The sequence below is a fragment of the Bombina bombina genome, chromosome 6 (genome assembly GCF_027579735.1).
Source record: "Bombina bombina isolate aBomBom1 chromosome 6, aBomBom1.pri, whole genome shotgun sequence".
Classification (NCBI taxonomy): domain Eukaryota; kingdom Metazoa; phylum Chordata; class Amphibia; order Anura; family Bombinatoridae; genus Bombina; species Bombina bombina.
In genome coordinates, this window is record NC_069504.1 from 322,631,534 (window position 1) to 322,650,478 (window position 18,945).

The 18,945-nt window shown below is 36.3% G+C and overlaps 1 protein-coding gene across 1 annotated transcript in view; it reads right to left on the bottom strand.

Moving 5' to 3' along the window:
• Nucleotides 1-18,290, bottom strand: part of NUAK1 (NUAK family kinase 1) — a 209,885-nt gene extending 191,595 nt beyond the window's left edge. The window contains exon 1 of the mRNA XM_053716941.1: nucleotides 17,480-18,290. Within this exon, the coding sequence (XP_053572916.1) occupies nucleotides 17,480-17,764 (285 nt within the window). The 5' untranslated portion in view covers nucleotides 17,765-18,290. The remainder of the gene's footprint in view (nucleotides 1-17,479) is intronic.
• Nucleotides 18,291-18,945: the final 655 nt, after the last annotated feature.

Consider the following 18,945-nt stretch of genomic DNA (forward strand, 5'->3'; position numbering starts at 1 on the left):
TTTTTATTTTGTCATTTTTACCTGTGGTATACTTAAAAAAAAAAAAAGACACATTGAGATTTGTATATACAATGTTTATTTGTGCATAATAAAAGTACATTGCAATATATTTCCATAATTTGTTTTGCTTCCTTTTCGTGTAATTTATCTCTGAAAATGTAACAATTTTTAATACTCAGAGTTGAAATGCACCCTGCAGACATTTCAAGGCTAACTGATAGATATCTGTCCTTTAGCTGATAACAACTGCAAATAAATGCATTATATACTAACCTTATAACCATGGCTAGCCTGGTGGGTGGAGATTGGCTAGTAAAGAATAACTGCAGAAAAAAGGATGATAATAGCAACACAATATAAATATCTTGCAATTACAAGGTGTTTGTTGACTCTTTAACCCTTTTATGATGGGCCAAATCTGTCTACAACATTCTGATGTAAACAAATTGAAATCACACGTTCATGTATGCGATTGCATAATTTTAAAGATGGGATTGGTTCAGGGGCGTGCCTATGACACTAGGCACCTCCTCCAGGCCGCAATCCCATTTAGGAAGCGCTGGTGGCTTCAGTACAGCCAAACGGCTAGGACGTTCTATGCCGTGCTAAAAGTGCTAAAGCCCAGCGCAGTTAGGACGGCATAGAACATTCTAACGTCAGGAAGGGGTTAAGTTTCTGCTATGGCATGCTATGTAAACACAGCCATCAGAAGAAATAACAATTCCAGTAGGAGGTGGAAGAGATAAGAGCTAAAATGTTCATTTTTATTTTTTCTCTGCAAGTATTGGGCTTTAGTATACAAAGAAAATATAAGGAAGCCTTTGTGTGTACAATCTCTAATATTACCTGCAAGTTCAACCCATTTCAATAGGCTGTGGTTTCAAAGCAAAAAACCAGCAATTTCATACACACAAACAAACCTGAAAATTAAATTTTCAGTATACTGTTCCTTTAATAGAATAAACAATGTGAAATCTAGGTTTTAATATGGAGGTGCTAAGTGGAATGGAGCAGACCAAAAATGTTACTGAGTTAAATTACAGGAAAGATGACAATACAAATGATTAAAGGACCAGTCAACACAGTAGATTTGCATAATTAACAAATGCAAGATAACAAGACAATGCAATAGCACTTAGTCTGAACTTCAAATGAGTAGTAGATTTTTTTTTTCTGACAATTTTAAAAGTTATGTCTTTTTCCACTCCCCCTGTACCATGTGACAGCCACCAGCCAATCACAAATGCATACACACTTATTCTTGCACATGCTCAGTAGGAGCAGGTGACTCAAAAACTTAAAATATAAAAAGACTGTGCACATTTAGTTAATGGAAGTAAATTGGAAAGTTGTTTAAAATGGCATGCTCTATCTGAATAATGAGAGTTTAATTTAGATTGAGTGTCCGTTTAAAGTATACTGTAAAGATTACTACACATCATTAAAATTGTTATATTACAATCTTAAAGTATTTAATGTCCATATAAAACAACTTCCTAATGGAATAATATATTGTTTTAATTTGCAAGATCATTTTATTATTACATAAATGTTCCTTGGTAACTACTTTATGTGTTTAACCTTTGTGTGATCCTGAGCCAGGATTAAGACCATGACTAACAGCACAGTGCAGTGTCCCTTTAAGTGCCTCTCATCTTTATGCCTTACCAAAGTTACAAATGCCCGGTGCTTAAAGTCCAAACTACTGATACCTATTTTTGCGAGTGGGCAGATAACTTATCCCAATCAGAATTGAGTCTGAACTATGGCAGCAACAGAAAGGCAACATTAGTAAAAATATCAAATTATTATAAGATTCCATACCTAAATTAAAAACTGTCGTCAATGAGGAAATATTTTGTTTGTCTGGAAAATCTGCACAGTAAAGGCTATCAAACTACTGATACCTATTTTTGCGAGTGGGCAGAAAACTTATCCCAATCAGAATTGAGTCTGAACTATGGCAGCAACAGAAAGGCAACATTAGTAAAAATATCAAATTATTATAAGATTCCATACCTAAATTAAAAACTGTCGTCAATGAGGAAATATTTTGTTTGTCTGGAAAATCTGCACAGTAAAGGCTATCAACTTTAATTTTGCTTCAGAGTTGCTTGGTCTTATTAGGGAAGTGGCATGCTGCATGCCATGCTGTTGACTTGTTAAGTGTACTGTTGAGCTGACGTATCTCTCTGGATTTAGCTCCATGGATGACGCCTTTGATAAAGACACACACAGGAGGAAAGACTGAACCTAAAAATCCCAATGCTTCATTAGCTGAAGCTGTGTGAAAAAATTACTGAAAATTGGCAAGGAATTCAACTAGTCAAGGAATAAAACATTTTGTACCTCGAGCTTGCTCAGCCTTTTAGATCAACGTGATTAGTTATTTAATGAGCTCAATCAAGTATGTAACTATAGCAAGAAAAAAAAATAGCTGAAGGGAAGTCATTTTTATGTCATTTTAAAACAGAGTTTTTTAAAACAACATTTTAATACCATTTTTTTTTCTTCTGTCAGGATTTCAATAAAATGTTTTCTTTTTCTAATGCTTTCAACATGCCCACAAATGCACTTCTGCTAAAAGCCAAAAAGACAGCGTTGTTAGCTCATTAAAGACTTACTTTGTGAGTGTTGAAAGTGTACCCCTTAAACTACAGCCAATCTGCAATAAAAATCACACAGCATTCCTCAGTGCTCTTGGGTATTAATAACAACAGATTCTCTCAACATAGTAACACGTACCTTCCTCTGAGCAATTCATGATGTCAGTATTAAAAGCCCTGGCACACCAGCATACTTATGTGATGCTTTTTTCCTAAACTATTTCCTTGTTTTAACTTTTAACCTAACAGATTAGCTATAAAGAAGGATGAATGGTTTATTATTTTTGAAATATCTCATCTATCAAGAGGACTAGAAACATTTTATTTCATTCATGTAACTTTGAAAAATCTGGTTAAATCTGAGAATTGGACTGAAAAAATCAGCTTGCCGAAAAAAATAAACTTGCCGACAGGGCCCTACAATTCTTATGTCTTTCTTTTGGGAAGACATAATCTGACCAACAGAAACATAAGCAAGAGGGAGAATGTCATCTGTTGAAAGACTGTGGTGTTGATTACTCATAATCTGACTGTAACTAAAAAAAGAATGTTGTAAGACATTTAAATATATTGGTATATCTTTTATGTTCATGATGATCAAGATACAGAGAATTAGAAACAGTAAAAAAAAAAATCTGTTAATGTCCAAAATAAAGTTTCATGATTCAGATAAAGCAGGCAATTAAAAAAAAATATTTGTTTTCAATATACTTCCATTATCAAAACATGCACATTCTTTTTATACATGCACTCAGCTCCTTCTGAGCATGTGCAAAAGCGCACAGAATAAACGTAAATGCATTTTGTGATTAGCTGACAGCTGTCACATGATACAGGGGAGGGAAAATTGGCACACAATATTCTACTGCTAATTTCAAATTTAAAGTAAGAGCTATAGCATTGTCTTTATATTATGTATTTATCAGTTATGCAATTCTGTATTTAGTGGTCCTTTATGTTATATAGCAGCAAAAATCTTTACATAAAATCTATAGGAAAAAAAATATTTGCACAATGGCATATAAAAGCAAGTGCACCCCCATTTTAAAGGGATATGAAAGATGCTCCTTTAGTAAAATATATATATATATATATATATATATATATATATATACATACATATACACACACACACACACATACAGTATATATATATATATATATATATATATATATAAATATATATATATATATATATATATATTAAATTTTATTTAAATCAAGGAAAACAAAAAGAAACATGTGTTAAAAAATAGCAAACATTTGTTTTTGTACTAAATTCTCAGTGTAGGCACATACACAAGAGTTCTACCATTACAAAAAACTTGAATTCTATTGTCACACAATGTTTTCCATAAATGTCCTCTGCTAAGCATGGGCAACAAACCAAGTGCAGCTATTTTATGGTGTTTCTTAGCAACACTTCAAAGGAAGTAATGGACTCCTCATAAATTAAGTTAAAAAAAAAAAAAGTAAAAATCATTTTAAAATGGTAAATAATACATTGATTTCTATTAAAGGGACAGTACACTGTAAAATAGTTTTTCCATTAATGTATTTTAAATGACTGATTATACCACCTGCAGAGTATAAAATATTTGAGAAATTGCATTTTCAGGTTTATTTGTGTATATGAAGTAGCTGGTTTTGTGCTTTGAAACCACAGCCTATTACAAGGGGTTGAACGTAAGGTAATATCAGATCTCATTATGTTATAACTTTGTGTAAACAGACTTGCTTTGTTATCTTACAATTGTCTGGAACACCATAGCTCAATACAAAGAGAGAACAATGGAAAATTATAATTTTATTACTTAACTATCCTGCATCCCACTGAGAGTGTAACTTCTTCTGCTGACTGTGTTTACTTAGGCTTGTCAATAGCATATACTCCAGTATCAAAACTTTCAGTATAGGTTGGGAAACCACAAGCTAAATCAGCTATTTCAAATGCTGAAATAGGAGTAAAGGAGCTACTTGCAACCAATTTAATACACTCTAGCAGGAAATAAGGATAATTGGGAATAATTTAAAGGGGAGAAAGTTTTTGGGTGAACTGTCTCTTTAAGTATAACACACTGCTTACTGCTTGATTTATTACAATGACTGTTTTGCATCCCTTATAAATATGTAACATATGGTCTCTCTATCTCTATTGTAGAGTCTACATGCCATGTTTTATTGCAATTACAGGCTCATCGGGGGCTGTCCTCTTGACCCAGGGACCACTTACCCGTATGTTATGTGGTCCTTTTCCTTTAATCCATGGGACCTTCTGGACTATTTAGTATCTACAAATCTGAACTGCCCTTTCTTCTCTAAGTAAATAAAAGCAAACAATAGGCAATGTTATTTTATTATTAATGATCACAGAACAGAGATAAAATAATGTGTTTGTGATTGGCTTCTTGGGTTTAGCTAGCTCCTAGTAGCGCATTGCTGCTCTTAATTTACTCTTCAACAAAGTATATCAAGAGAAAACAGGAAGTGTGATTAATAAAAGTAAATTAGAAATTGGTTTAAACTGACATGCTCTGTCTTAATTTTCACTTCACTGTCCCTTTAAAATGGCTTTGTAAATCGAGAAACTGGAGATAAAATCCATGGGCATTTTGATGGACTTTTCAGGAACCTGTGATAGGGCAATATAACTATTCTGTAGAGGCTTAGATACAAGGTAATCACAGAGGTAAAAAGTACATTAAATATAACCGTCTTGGTTGTGCAAACCTGGTGAATGGGTAATAAAGAGATGATCTATCTTTTTAAACAGTAAAAGCTTTGGAGTAGACTGTCCCTTTAAAGGGAGAACCTTCTACAAACATTATGGTTTTGCCATTTTTTTCCACTGTTAATATCTTTTGGAAGTATTCAAAATATGTGCATTAATCAATTTGGTTCAAAGGGCAATAAACTACATTTTTTCTGGTTAAAATCAAGTATTAAAGTACTTGTACAAGAGAAAAAATGTGAATTACAAAGAAAAGGAACACACATGAGAAGCACAGTAGAGAATGATTAATTAGGGACAAATCCATCACCTATTTTATCAAATAGACACATGAAACATATACTTTATGTTTTCGGTAGTTTGACACTCATGTATGTAAATGACAAGTTATGTAATGGGTGGTGATGAAGATAGAGTACTTGAAGAATAATCTTGAAAAATAATGACATCATTTGAAAAAAGTTCTCAAGGGAAGTAAAAAACTGAATTAATATTTAAAAAAAAAAAAAAAAGATGTTTAAGACAAGTAATATTTCCTAGAGAACACAACGTTACATAGAAATTAAAGGGACACTCAAGTTAAAATAAACTTTTATGATTCAGAAAGTGCATGCAGTTTTAAGACACTTTCCAATTTACTTCCATTATCAAATTTAGCACAGTCTTTTTATATACACACTTTCTGGGGAACAAGATCCTACTGAGCATGTGCACAAGCTCACAGGGTATACGTATACTAGTATGTAAGTGGCTGATGTAAGTCACATGATACGGGGAGGGAAAAATAGGAGAAAAAATACATTTGTCAGAAAAAAAATCTACTGCTTCTTTGAAATTCAGAGTAGGTGATAAATCATTGTCTTTTTATCATGCAATTGTTAATTATGCAATTCAATTGCATATAGTGTTCCTTTAAAGGGACAGTATACATCAATTTTCATTTAACTGCATGTAATAGACACTACTATAAAGAATAACATGCTCAGATACTTATATAAAAATCCAGTATAAAACCTTTTAAAAACGTACTTAGAAGCTCCCAATTTAGCACTGTTGATGAGATTAAGCTGGGACACCCATTGAAAGGGGCTAAGGGCAGACCTTCCCCCGCATATGAAAAGACCCATTATACAAACAGAAGCAATCTGAAGTCTGTATACATCAATATTTATCTAAAACTTTAGGAGTCTGAAAAACATAAATTATGCTTACCTGATAATTTCATTGCCATCTGTATGGAAAGAGTCCACAGCTGCATTCCTTACTTGTGGGACATACTGAACCTGTCCACCAGGTGGAGGCAAAGACACCCCAGCCAAAGACTTAAATACCTCCCCCACTTCCTCATAACCCCAGTCATTCTGCCGAGGGAACAAGGAACAGTAGGAGAAATATCAGGGTGAAAAAGGTGCCAGAAGAAAAGAAATTCAAATTTAAGGCTGCCCATCGGAGAACACGGGCGGGAGCTGTGGACTCTTCCCATACAGATGGAAATGAAATGATCAGGTAAGCATAATTTATGTTTTCCATCTTAATATGGAAAGAGTTCACTGCTGCATTCCTTACTTGTGGGAAACATATACCCAAGCTCTAGAGTACACAGAATGCTAACGGGAGGGAAAAAAGAGAGGCGGACCCTAATCTGAGGGCACCACAGCCTGCAAAACCTTTCTCCCAAAGGCTGCTTCAACAGAAGCAAAAACATCAAACTTGTAACATTTTGGAAAAAGTATCTAAGGAGAACCAGATAGCCGCCTTACAAATCTGATCCATAGAGGCCTTATTTTTGAAGGCCCAAGAGGAACCACTGCTCTCGTAGAATGAGCCGTAATACTCAGAGGACGCTTATGTCCCGCTGTTTCTATGCTAAACGGATGACACTCAGACAAAAAGATAAGTAAGTCGAAGAGGCCCTCTGACCCCTACGCTTCCCGGAAAAGAGAACAAACAGAGAAAGAGGTTTGTCTAAATTCCTTTGTGGCCCGAAGATGGAACTTCGAGGCACAAACCACATCCAGAAATACATTGTAAACATTCCTTCGACGAAGGAGGATTGGAACATAAGAAAGGAACCACAATCGCTTGATAGATGTTACAAATTGACACAACCGAAGGAAGAAAACCAAACTTGGTTCGTAGAACAGCCTTATCGGCATGAAACACCAGATAAGGAGGGTCGCATAGCAAGGCAGCAATCTCGGAGACTCTGCACGCAGTAGCAATAGTTAGTATAAAAAGAACCTTCCAAGACAACAATTTAATGTCTACTTCAAGCATAGGCTCCAACGGAGCCCGTTGCAAAACCTTAAGGACAAGATTTAAACTCCAAGGAGGAGCCTTAGATCTAAAGACAGGTCTGATCCCAGCAGAGCCTTAACAAATGGCTGCACATCTGGAAGCTCGGCAAGCCTCTTGTGCAGTAACACAGACAGGGCCAAAAACTGCCCCTTCAGGGGACTTGCAAAAAAGCCCTTCTACAGTTCATCCTGGAGAACAGAATAAGTAGGTCCTCCACACCTTATGATAGATACGACGAGCAACCAGCTTACGAGCTTGAATGAGAGTAAAAATAACTCTCTAAGAAAACCCTCTCTTGGCTAGGACTAAGCATTCAATCGTCACAGTGTCAGCCTCAGAGAATCTAGACATTGATGAACAAAGAGACCTTGGTCAGCAGATCCATGCGACAAGGCAACTTCCACTGAGGAGATGATGACATCCCAACTAGATTTGCGAACCATATCCTTCGCGGCCAAGACGGAGCAGTCAGCATCACTGACGCCTGCTTGACTCGAGCCACTACACTAGGAAGTAGTGGTAGCGGTCGGAAAGGATAAATTAGATTGAACCTCCAAGGCCCCACTAATGCATCTGTTAGCTCCACCTGAGAATCCCTGTACCTCGACCCCTATCTGGGTAGCTTGGTATTGAGACGTTATAAGATCCTCCTCTTGCAAATCTCTGCAAACACTCAGGATGGAGAGACCATTTTCCCGGATTAAAGGATTGTTCTGCTGAGGAAATCCGCTTCCCAGTTGTCCAAACCCGGAATGTGGATCGCTGACAGTGAACAAATGCGGGTCTCCCCCACACCAGAATCCGAGATACTTCCCTCATAGCTAGGGAGCTTCTCGTTCCCCCCTGATGGTTGATGTAAGCCATCAAGGATATATTATTTGATTGGAATCTGATTAACTGGGACGAACCCAGCAGAGGCCAAGCCTTCAGAGCATTGTTTATTGCCACAAGATCCAAAATGAGATCAGGAGCTTTACCTCCTGAGACCAGATGCCCTGTGCCTTCCTGGCACCCCAAACGGCTCCCCATCCTGACAGACTCGCAACCGTAGTCACAATCACCCAGGATGGTCTTGAGACGGACGTCACTCAGGACAAGTGATCCGGACAAAACCACCAAGAGAGCGATTCTCCTGATTGCTTGCCCAGAGAAATCTGTTGCGACAGATCCGAATGATCGCCATTCCACTAGTTCAGCATGCGCAGTTGCAACAGTCTGAGGTGAAACCTGGCAAAGAAAATTATGTCCAAGCTGGACACCATGAGACCAATCACCTATATACACCGAGCCACAGATGGCCTTAAGGAGATCTGGAGGGCAAGACATGTTGAAGCTAGCTTGCAACGTCTCTGGTCTGTTAGAAGTATTCTCATGTCTATGGAGACTATTATAGTACCTGAGAATTCTACCCTGGTACTTGATTCAAGAGAACTCTCTCTAGATTATCTGTCATCCATGGGATCGAAGAAGACAGGAGATATTCCGAATGGTCCACTCTTCTTTAGCTAGACCAAACAGAAGAGCAATAAACTGGAAGTGCTGGTCCAGGAATCTATCGTGGTCATGAACTACCCCTCTGAAACGAGGAGAAGAATGGACCTTATTGTCTCGTCTCCATCTTAAACGAGGGGACATTTAGAAACCTGCTTAAGCACTTTAGGTCCAGAATCGTACGGAAAGTTCCCTCCTTCTTAGGGACCACGAAAAAGGTTTGTATAGTATCCCAAACCTCTCACTGCGATAGGCACCGGGACTATAACTCGTAGAGGACAGATCCCGTACACACCCCAGAAAGGCTTCCCTCCTTTCTGGTCCATAAGAAAGGAGGAATCTGTCCTTGGGTGGCTGAGACTTAAAACTATCTTGTAACCCTGAGCTATGACCTCTAGGACACATGGATCCTGCACGTCCCTGAACCAAGCGACTAAATAGAGTGACATACTGCCCCCTACATGATCCAGAAGAGGACCAGGGACCGCCCATTCATGCCGACGTAGACTCGGCTGGCTTCTTTGCCTCCTTTTGGTGGCTAGGTTCAGTATTTCCCGCAAGTAAGGAATGCAGCTGTGGACTCTTCCCATATTAAGATGGAAATCAGGACATTGTTATTTAAAAATAAGCAAAACTATACATTTTTATAAAAACACCCCCAGATGGGCTTTATAAATGGATTATCTACAAAACATTTATGCAAACAAAATACAGCGTCCCTTTAAGCATTGGTTAATACATGTAATCAATTTAATATTATTAATAATTATTATCATTTTTATTAGCCAAGAGAAAGCAACTATTAATGTAGGGTGGTAGAGACATTCCGTTTAAAAAAAAATTACCATCCGTTTAATAGGGAAATATAATAGATTAGTTGATTTTCCTTTTTTATTTTTAAATGAATCATACCAGACAAACTTCTTTCTCCACTAGGATAAGGATATAAATAATTATACTTATATAGTTCTTTTGCACAACCTAAAGGGACACAAGGTGTTTAGTGCACAAGACCTGGCTAATAAGTGATAATCAGCATCTAAAATAATAGCCATTGTTAGCCATCTTAAAGGATTCCAATAGTTTAGTTTTTTAACTCTAATTAAATTAACCAAATCAACTCGAAAAAACTTAATTAAAATGTACCTATTTTGAACTGTAAACAAGCGTTTTTAACGTAATAAAACAATATATTACTTTCTTGAAACAAGGTCATCCAAGTCAAACCCCCTTTTACTGTGCCTTCATTACAAAATAGTGTGTCCAATTGCAATGCATTATCGTGCATATAATTAACGCATCGTTTCGTCACCTGGCGCAGGCGCAATTCATTCAGGCGTTTTGCACATGCACATATTGCCGCTTTGAACCCAAATGGAACCTAATGCATCTACTGAAATAAAGCATGCACAATTCAAAAATAATATCGATTGAATAGGTATTCCATCACAGACAGGATACGGCTTGTTTACGAGCAAACCCTGCTAATGGACTTACAAATTGTTATCTCTACTTATAATTTTTGACTGTTATTTGGATGTCTCGTTTCAACCCACAAACTCAATCAGTAAGCTATTGTTTTGAATGTTATTATTCATTTCATTCCAAACTTGCTGCATTGAGTTTGTGTGTTAAAATAGACCTCATTTAACAGGTAAAATTGAATTATAATTATTTTTGTATTCGCTATCCAATAAATAATATGTCTTATTTTAATATGACTTTCATTCATAATTAGTAGTACCCTCTCAAAAGTATAAAGATTTAGTGTTCGTTATTTCAAGGGGAATTCTCTTAGCTAAGCGTTGCGATCTAATAGTCACTGATATAAATAATTCTCTTCCTACTATGAGTAATATTCTCTATCCCATAAATAATATGTCTTATTTTAATATGGCTTTCATTCATAATTAGTAGTACCCTCTCAAAAGTATAAAGATTTGCTGCTCGTTATTGCTAGGGGAATTCTCGCAGCTAAGCATTGCAATCTTACCTGTTAGAGACCGCTGTCACATCTGTTTTGGCAAGTATCGATTCAGACGGTCTGCTGCTACACAGGACGGTGACGTAGAAGATGGCGCGTTACATAGATCGTGCATGCGCAGTACAGAAGATAACGGTCATATTGTTAACGCAGGTTATCGTGAGCGATTCGTTCTGCAGAATAGAGCTTCTAACTGTGGGTTTGGAAATCAATTGAATTTTGATTCAGAATATTGGAAGAACGCTAAAAATACGATAAATAAAGCCTATTACAAATATGATTATTACATACAGTATGTGTATAGCAATTTAAGACAAGTTTTTTTACAAGGTTTATTGTACCTTTAATGACACTTAATTAATCAACCTATGAAAGATGAAAAGCTGAGTGGTCCTTGTGGGATCTGATCTACAACTGTGAGGTTAGAGCAAGTATTGCAGGTCAGCCTCTTAATAACCAAGTGAGTCATCGCATTGGCATGATAGATCTGATAGATCACAACTGTGACTCCATAGATAAACATTTATCATGCTGGACTGTTTTCTAAAATCAGCCCCTGAAGTGAGACTGAATTGTTGACCCTAACTGTTTGACCAGAGCTTTCTATCCCTTCACCAAACACACTGGCAAAGCCAATTCATCAATTATATGTCTATCATTTATGTACCACCAACTAAACATTTTATTAATTCACTAATACCACGCTGGCTTCCTTAAGCCATATATTTATAACAGCTTTCCAATTTACTTCCATTAACAAAATGTCCAGTCTTTTTCTATTTACCCTTTTTGAATCACCAGCTCCTAATGAGCATGTGTACGAATTCACAGAATATACGTATATGCATTTGTGTTTGGCCGATAGCTGTCACATGATAAAAGGGGAGTGGAAATAGACATAACTTTGAAATTTGTTAGAAAAAAAAAAATCTACTTTCAGACTAAGTGCTATTACGTTGTCTTTTCAGCACACATTTGTTAAAGTGATGGTAAATCCTAGCGTTTGTGAAACGCTAGGATTTACTATTGGAACAAATAAAGTAGGTTTATCGTGGCTCTTTACGCACAACGGAAGTAGTGCTCGTATTACAGGTTGAAAATGAATGCTTTGCTTGAGCGTGATTGAATTTAATGCTCAGCAGGATATCTCAGCTCTGGTTAACTGTTTCCTTGACTAAAAAGTTGCACAAAACACATCAAAATTATATTTAAAAGTACAGTTACACTCATAATAATACTATCTAATAAAAAATATTCCAAAAAAGGGCTCAAAGATATTATTCTATGTGAAGAACATTGGAATGTGAAATATTCATATTTCATATCATGTTAGTGCACTTAAGAAACACGCTTCCATTTGTACGCGAGTAAGGGTTCACGCTTGTGCGTCAACGTTATACTTTCAACTTGTAATACATGCGCTTCCCGACGCGTGCAAAAAGCCTCTGTCTAGCGAAGTTAAAGGGACACTGTACCCAAAAAATTTCTTTCGTGGTTCAGATTGAGCATGACATTTTAAGCAACTTTCTAATTTACTCCTATTATCACATTTTCTTCATTCTCTTGGTATCTTTATTTGAAATGCAAGAATGTAAGTTTAGATGCCGGCCCATTTTTGGTGAACAACCTGGGTTGTCCTTGCTGATTGGTGGATAAATTCATCCACCAATAAAAAAGTGCTGTCCAGAGTACTGAAACCAAAAAAAAGCTTAGATGCCTTCTTTTTCAAATAATGATAGCAAGAGAACAAAGAAAAATTCATAATAGGAGTAAATTAGAAAGTTGCTTAAAATTGCATGTTCTTTCTGAATTACAAAAGAAAAAATTTGGGTACAGTGTCCCTTTAACGCACAAAGTATCGCTCCACTCTTGATCTGGCCCGTAGTGTGGTAAGGAAAACAGTTTACAAAGAAAATGTTCTAACACCACAAATCATTTTATTTTTATACTAGAGTCCTTTCGAGTAGAGCTTGAAATCCTATGAGCCAGTGAATCATTCTTTTAGAATTGTAAGCTCACAAGTCCATATGAACTTTATAAAAAAAATTATTATAACGATGATAATAATATTAGTTTGAGTGATTCTATATAGGTCTTTAAATAGGATCTTGCTCTGGTTCCTTGGTGTTTAGGGTGCATCCTATTTTTTTATATCAAGTCTACAGCAAAAACAAACATGTAGATGCAGTTGACATCTCAACATTGAACATCATTAGACTAGAGACATGCATTATCCTCCCTACAAAAGGTTCAGCAAAACTTAGTCTGAGCTAATCCAACCTTCTAATGAAATACAGGGATGATCAACTGACCCTGCCAGCAAGATGGCTGTTATGGTATATGTTGCCACTGTTTATGGTCAAAATAGGGTAGAAAAGAGGATGTTTTAGCCCAAACTCACTGTTTTGACTCTAAGTAAGTAGGAGGTGTCATATAATAGACAGATGACTCAAACATCATATTAATAATGAAATACATCTATATAGGAAGCAATCTGTTTACAACTTTTTATTCTGCACAATAACGTCTGGATTACATACAAAAGCTTCCGTCTTGTATTGCCACATGAATATTTTACAAGTTTGTGTTCCATTATTCAAGAGGCTGAGTCCCGTTTGATTCCATTATAGGTTATTAGTTTTATTTTCTTAAAATTTCCTATAGATTTTAAACAACCAAATAAGAAATACTGGTAAGTGTGTGTCAAACATGAACTGCAAATCAGAGATAATTTCATTAATGCATATCAGGCATTTAGCTGAAAGAGAGCAGAGAGGGAATGGAAGCTGAGAAATAGTACAGAGAAATTGATACAGAGAACAATAGAAGGGGAATTATACTGTGAAATAAGACATGGGATGAAGAAATTGTGTTTTGTCTTAAAGAAGATGAGGCTCTGGGGAGAAAATGACAAGCAGTATTTTATATTTAAGAGGGAAGTGATGAGCTTATGATTTTAGTGGGGGGGGGGGGGGAATACACAACCCTGCACAATTTATTTATTTTAATAAAAAAGTAATCAAATTCCAGTATAATCTGGGCGAAGATGAAGTGAAAGAAATTATGAAACTAGTGATTCATAAAATGTTTTACACTTGATATTCAAAGTCAGTGTTTCATTGCAGATTGGTCTTCATATACTATAATGGTACAAATACCTACATTTGTTTACATTTTGTTGCTCCATGTGAGGGCTGCACCAAACATTAGGAAGTTCGGAACCTTTTGCTGATGGATGCAAAGCAACAATTCACAACCTCTTTTGCAATGTGATACCCCAGACTTCCTTAAGAAATACATGTGGCATTCCTTACTCATTGTTTAAAATTCCCCAATGATACAATCTATTCAGGCACAGTATGAAAACAGAGACACTATTTTAAACGTATGTAGAAAACCTATATATATTTATTGGAAAACCTTTTTTAGCTAAACTGAGTTAAAATGTGTTATTTATTATCAGCTTTATAAATTTCATAGATGACCATCTTAAAAAATAAAAAAAATAAAAAAAATGGCCCATTCTAATATCTCTTCTCAATATTTTGTACATAAATACATACTTATCTAATATAAACAAACTAATGCAGAGCCCTAAAGGAGCAGTCTTGTCAAGATTAAAGGGACAGTAAATACCAGATGTGTTGTTGTTTAAAAAGGTAGATAATCCCTTTATTACCCATTCCCCAATTTTGCATAACCAACACAGTTATAATAATATACTTTTTACCTCTGTGATTACCTTGTATCTAAGCCTCTGCAAACTGCCCCCTTATTTTAGTTCTTTTGACAGACTTGCATTTTTAGCCAATCAGTGCTTGCTTCTAGGAGCTTCACGTGCCTGAGCTCAATGTTATCTATATGAAACACATGAACTAACGCCCTCTAGTGGTGAAACACTGTCAACATTCTTTTAGATTAGAGGCGGCCTTCATGGTCTAAGAAATTAGCATATGAACCTCCTAGATTTAGCTTTCAACTAAGAATACCAAAAGAACAAAGCAAAATTGGTAATAAAAGTAGATTGGAAAGTTGTTTAAAATTACATGCCCTAATTAAAGCATGAAAGTTGTTTTTTTACTTTACTGTCCCTTTAAGCTTGCATGATTCAGATAGGCATGCAATTTTTAAACAACTTTCCAATTTACTTTTCTCATCACATTTTATTTGGTCTCTTTGCTGAAAGCTAAACCTAGATAGGCTTATATGCCCTTGAAGACCGCCTCTGCATTTTGAAATTTTTGCGCAGCTAGACAGTGCTAGGTCATGTGTGCCATATAGATAACATTGTGTTCATGCCCGTGGAGTTACTTATGAGTCAGCATTGACTGGCTAAAATGCAAGTCTGTCAAAAGAACTGAAATAAGGGGGCAGTCTGCAGAGGTTTAGATACAAGGTTATCACAGAGGTAAAACGTATATAAATAATAACCGTGTTGGTTATGCAAAATTGGGGAATGGGTAATAAAGGGATTATCTATCTTTTTAAGCAATACAAATTCAGGAGTTGATTTCCCCTTTGAAAAGTGCTGAGGCACAAGTTGCCATAGTAACTGCACCCTAACTCAAAACAGCCCCATGTAAACAAGTAAAACGTGTCTAGGCTTTCAATAAACACTGACTTTTTCACAACAAAACCAAGACCACTATTCGGTCCTCTTTTATCAAAAGGAAGCACAATATTTTGACTCACAAACCTATATGTACTCACTCATCAGGTCGCTGACAAATATAATGATATAATTAGCGTTCATTGATATTTTCTCACGTATGAGGTCAGTGGCATATCTGCTTGAGTGTCTTCGAGCTCAGAACGCAACAGAACGATAAAAGCATTGTTGGCACCATATAAGTGTGTAGGTGTCAATCCTGGCTTGTGTAACTTGCTGATCCTCTTAAATTTAAAAGAAAATGCTGTTTAGGCAAACACATAAGTCACACAGACGTTTTCTTGCATTTTTACCAAGTCTGCTGGATTCCGGCCGTAAGCCTTTCATCACAGAAAATTTGTTTTAAGTGTTACGAGTATTTAAAACCAGTGAGGTACACTCTGTAAGAAACATTTGTTACAAGAATGTTTATATAAGGAAATTCAGCTTTTCACTACATTAAATAACTTGATATTTAGGTTTGGAAACCAACTATGTTCTTAAATAAAACAGGTGATACAATAAATGCCAATTATATAAATGTACAGTTTTACCTTACTTAAACAAATGCACATTTAATTTAATGATTATGTTCCTAATAAAATATATTGAAAACCAACATAAATTAAATTCCAAAATAGACATGAGAAATTGCATTTTTCTAACCTCTGTAAGGAATAGCAGAATATTGTTGCTATAACAACCAACCAAATTATTAGCTGTGCATTATTCTTATGCTTCCAAACAGGAACATACCAAGAATACTTCCAACATCTTAGTAGAAAAAACAAACAGGAAACATTTAAGCATTGTCTGAATATTGAACATATTTGCAACTAAAATAAGCACAAAAAAAAATCTGGTGATGTCAAACTAAAATAGAATTTACTTAATGCCTATAGGAGAGATGGCTAAATCATGTTAGCCAAAATATTCACCCACCACACAAGTAATTGGTACCATCTTCCCAACAATAATCCTCTAGTTCCCCCTATTTACAACACACATACATAGTTACATACCCTGTCCCTCTGACCTATCTTCTGGGCATTTTGATTTGTTTGCTTTACATGTAAGCTTTGGACAGTTTAAAAAAAAATCTGTTTTTCAGAAGCCTTCTTATATAGAAATATAGTATGAGTCAAAACATTTCTTAAGATTTTCTGTAGCATCCTGATAAGAAAACCCCCTCCTTAAAATAGTTAGGCAATTGTGCCCTGTAAATTTTTCATGGATTATGGAATTCTTAATGGTGCGCAAATTGCCCCTTGCACTATCACCTATCTGCTCCCAAAGACAGATATATAATAGAAAGATACAAGAAATATATACATTTTATATATTTCCTGTAAATTTTTCACACATGCACACACAAAATGTGTTACTATTACACTGGTAATACATGAATGTCAAAATATTTTGAAACTCCCTCTTCATATAAGCAACATGACTGCAGCAAGTAAACAATGCTGTGCAAATAATCTCTGAGCCAATGCTTTCACCTGACACCCTCTGGTCTGTTACTGTTTTACATCTGTGTTTGATCACAGCAATGTAAAAATTAAAGAACAGTTGCACTGGTATCAGCCTGGAGCCCTCTTTCTGTTTCTATTTGGAACCAAAGGGCAGAGAAAAACTGATGTGACCAGTCATTGCCACATGGCAAATGGTGAACATTTGTGCTACATTTCTAGATAAAATGCAGATTAAAATATACTTACAACTCTCCCGGAAAATCGCTCAATGGCCCTCTTGACTTTTCCATAGGTGCCTTTTCCCAACGTCTCCTGCAGTTCATATCTGTGCTTCAGGTTATGTTTGTGATGGTGTCTCTTCACTCCATGCTGCTTCCTGAGAAGCTCCGGAGTAGCAACAACTGGTGATGTTTCTTCCTCCGAATGTGAATGGGATGGGGAGAGGTGCATCTGCTCCACCAAACAAACAGTTCCCTTGCCTGGATCCACATCAGCATTATCCAGTTTACTCACAGCAGCATCCCCATCCATTTCTAGTAAGTATAGCCCTAGTAGGAGTGCACCTTTGTTATGTCCTTAGTAGGTGGCAATTGCACTCGGTTGTCTTAGGTATTTACAATGATGTATTTGGCACTTGCATCACATAAAGCTAATATACTCACATCGTTTGTGTTGCACAAGCGACGAGAGCTGATGGGGGTTAAAGAGGTGCCCAGCAGTGATGGGATCTAATCACTGAGGGGTGCACGGCTTCCTCCGGGTTCATATGAGGTGCTAGTGATCTGAACCGTGTTTTCTCCCGGTGAGCGGGGTTGTTCTTCACCCAAGCCAGCGTTGTGTCTGCTGATGTAAAGCATCTGCACAACACACAACGACAAATGCCTAAAGCGTGAGCATACACGCCGCGTCTGATTCACCTATTGCATGTGATACGGTTCATCGGTGGTGTCTATTTCCAGTCTATATTTAGTCTAGAGATCTGATGCAATTGCTCCGAAGAGTCAGTCCTCTGCAATGGTACAGCACAGTCTGTCTTCTCTAGCAATAGGGCTCCCCATTTAGCCTTTAAATCTGGTGTCATAGCAGAATCTTTAGCCACAACAGCTCCTGTATCCCTCTGTCCCATGAAACGGCATTTAGCTCCAAACCCCGCCCCTGCCTCAGTCACTGCCTCTTTCCTCTCATTTGTTCACTTAAGGTGGATTAGCCAAAAATAAAAGAAACAAAGTTATTGTGAAGGATTAGTACTAGATTACAGCAATTAATTTAGACATTTCAGGAAAGAAACACTTTGCTGTTATTCAGAGGCTATTTCTGTATTATTTTGTGTTTTAGTTAGATCAGAATAATGAATTCCTGCACATATCAGCAAAACAGTTTTCATTGCAGTATAGCAAGACATAAAGAGTAGAGTGGTGTCAATTCTATTTAGATATATAGACTAGATATAAACAATTTGAGAGCGAGAGAAAGAAGATAGATGAGATTAGATTAGATAGGTAGAGAGATAATATATAGATAGATGATATAGATAGATAGATAGATAGATAGATAGATAGATAGATAGATAGATAGATAGATAGATAGATGATAGATTGATAGATGATAGATATAGATAGATGATAGATGATAGACAGACAGATACATAGATAGATGATATATATAGATCATAGATTAAATAGACAATAGATAGATAGATAGATAGATAGATA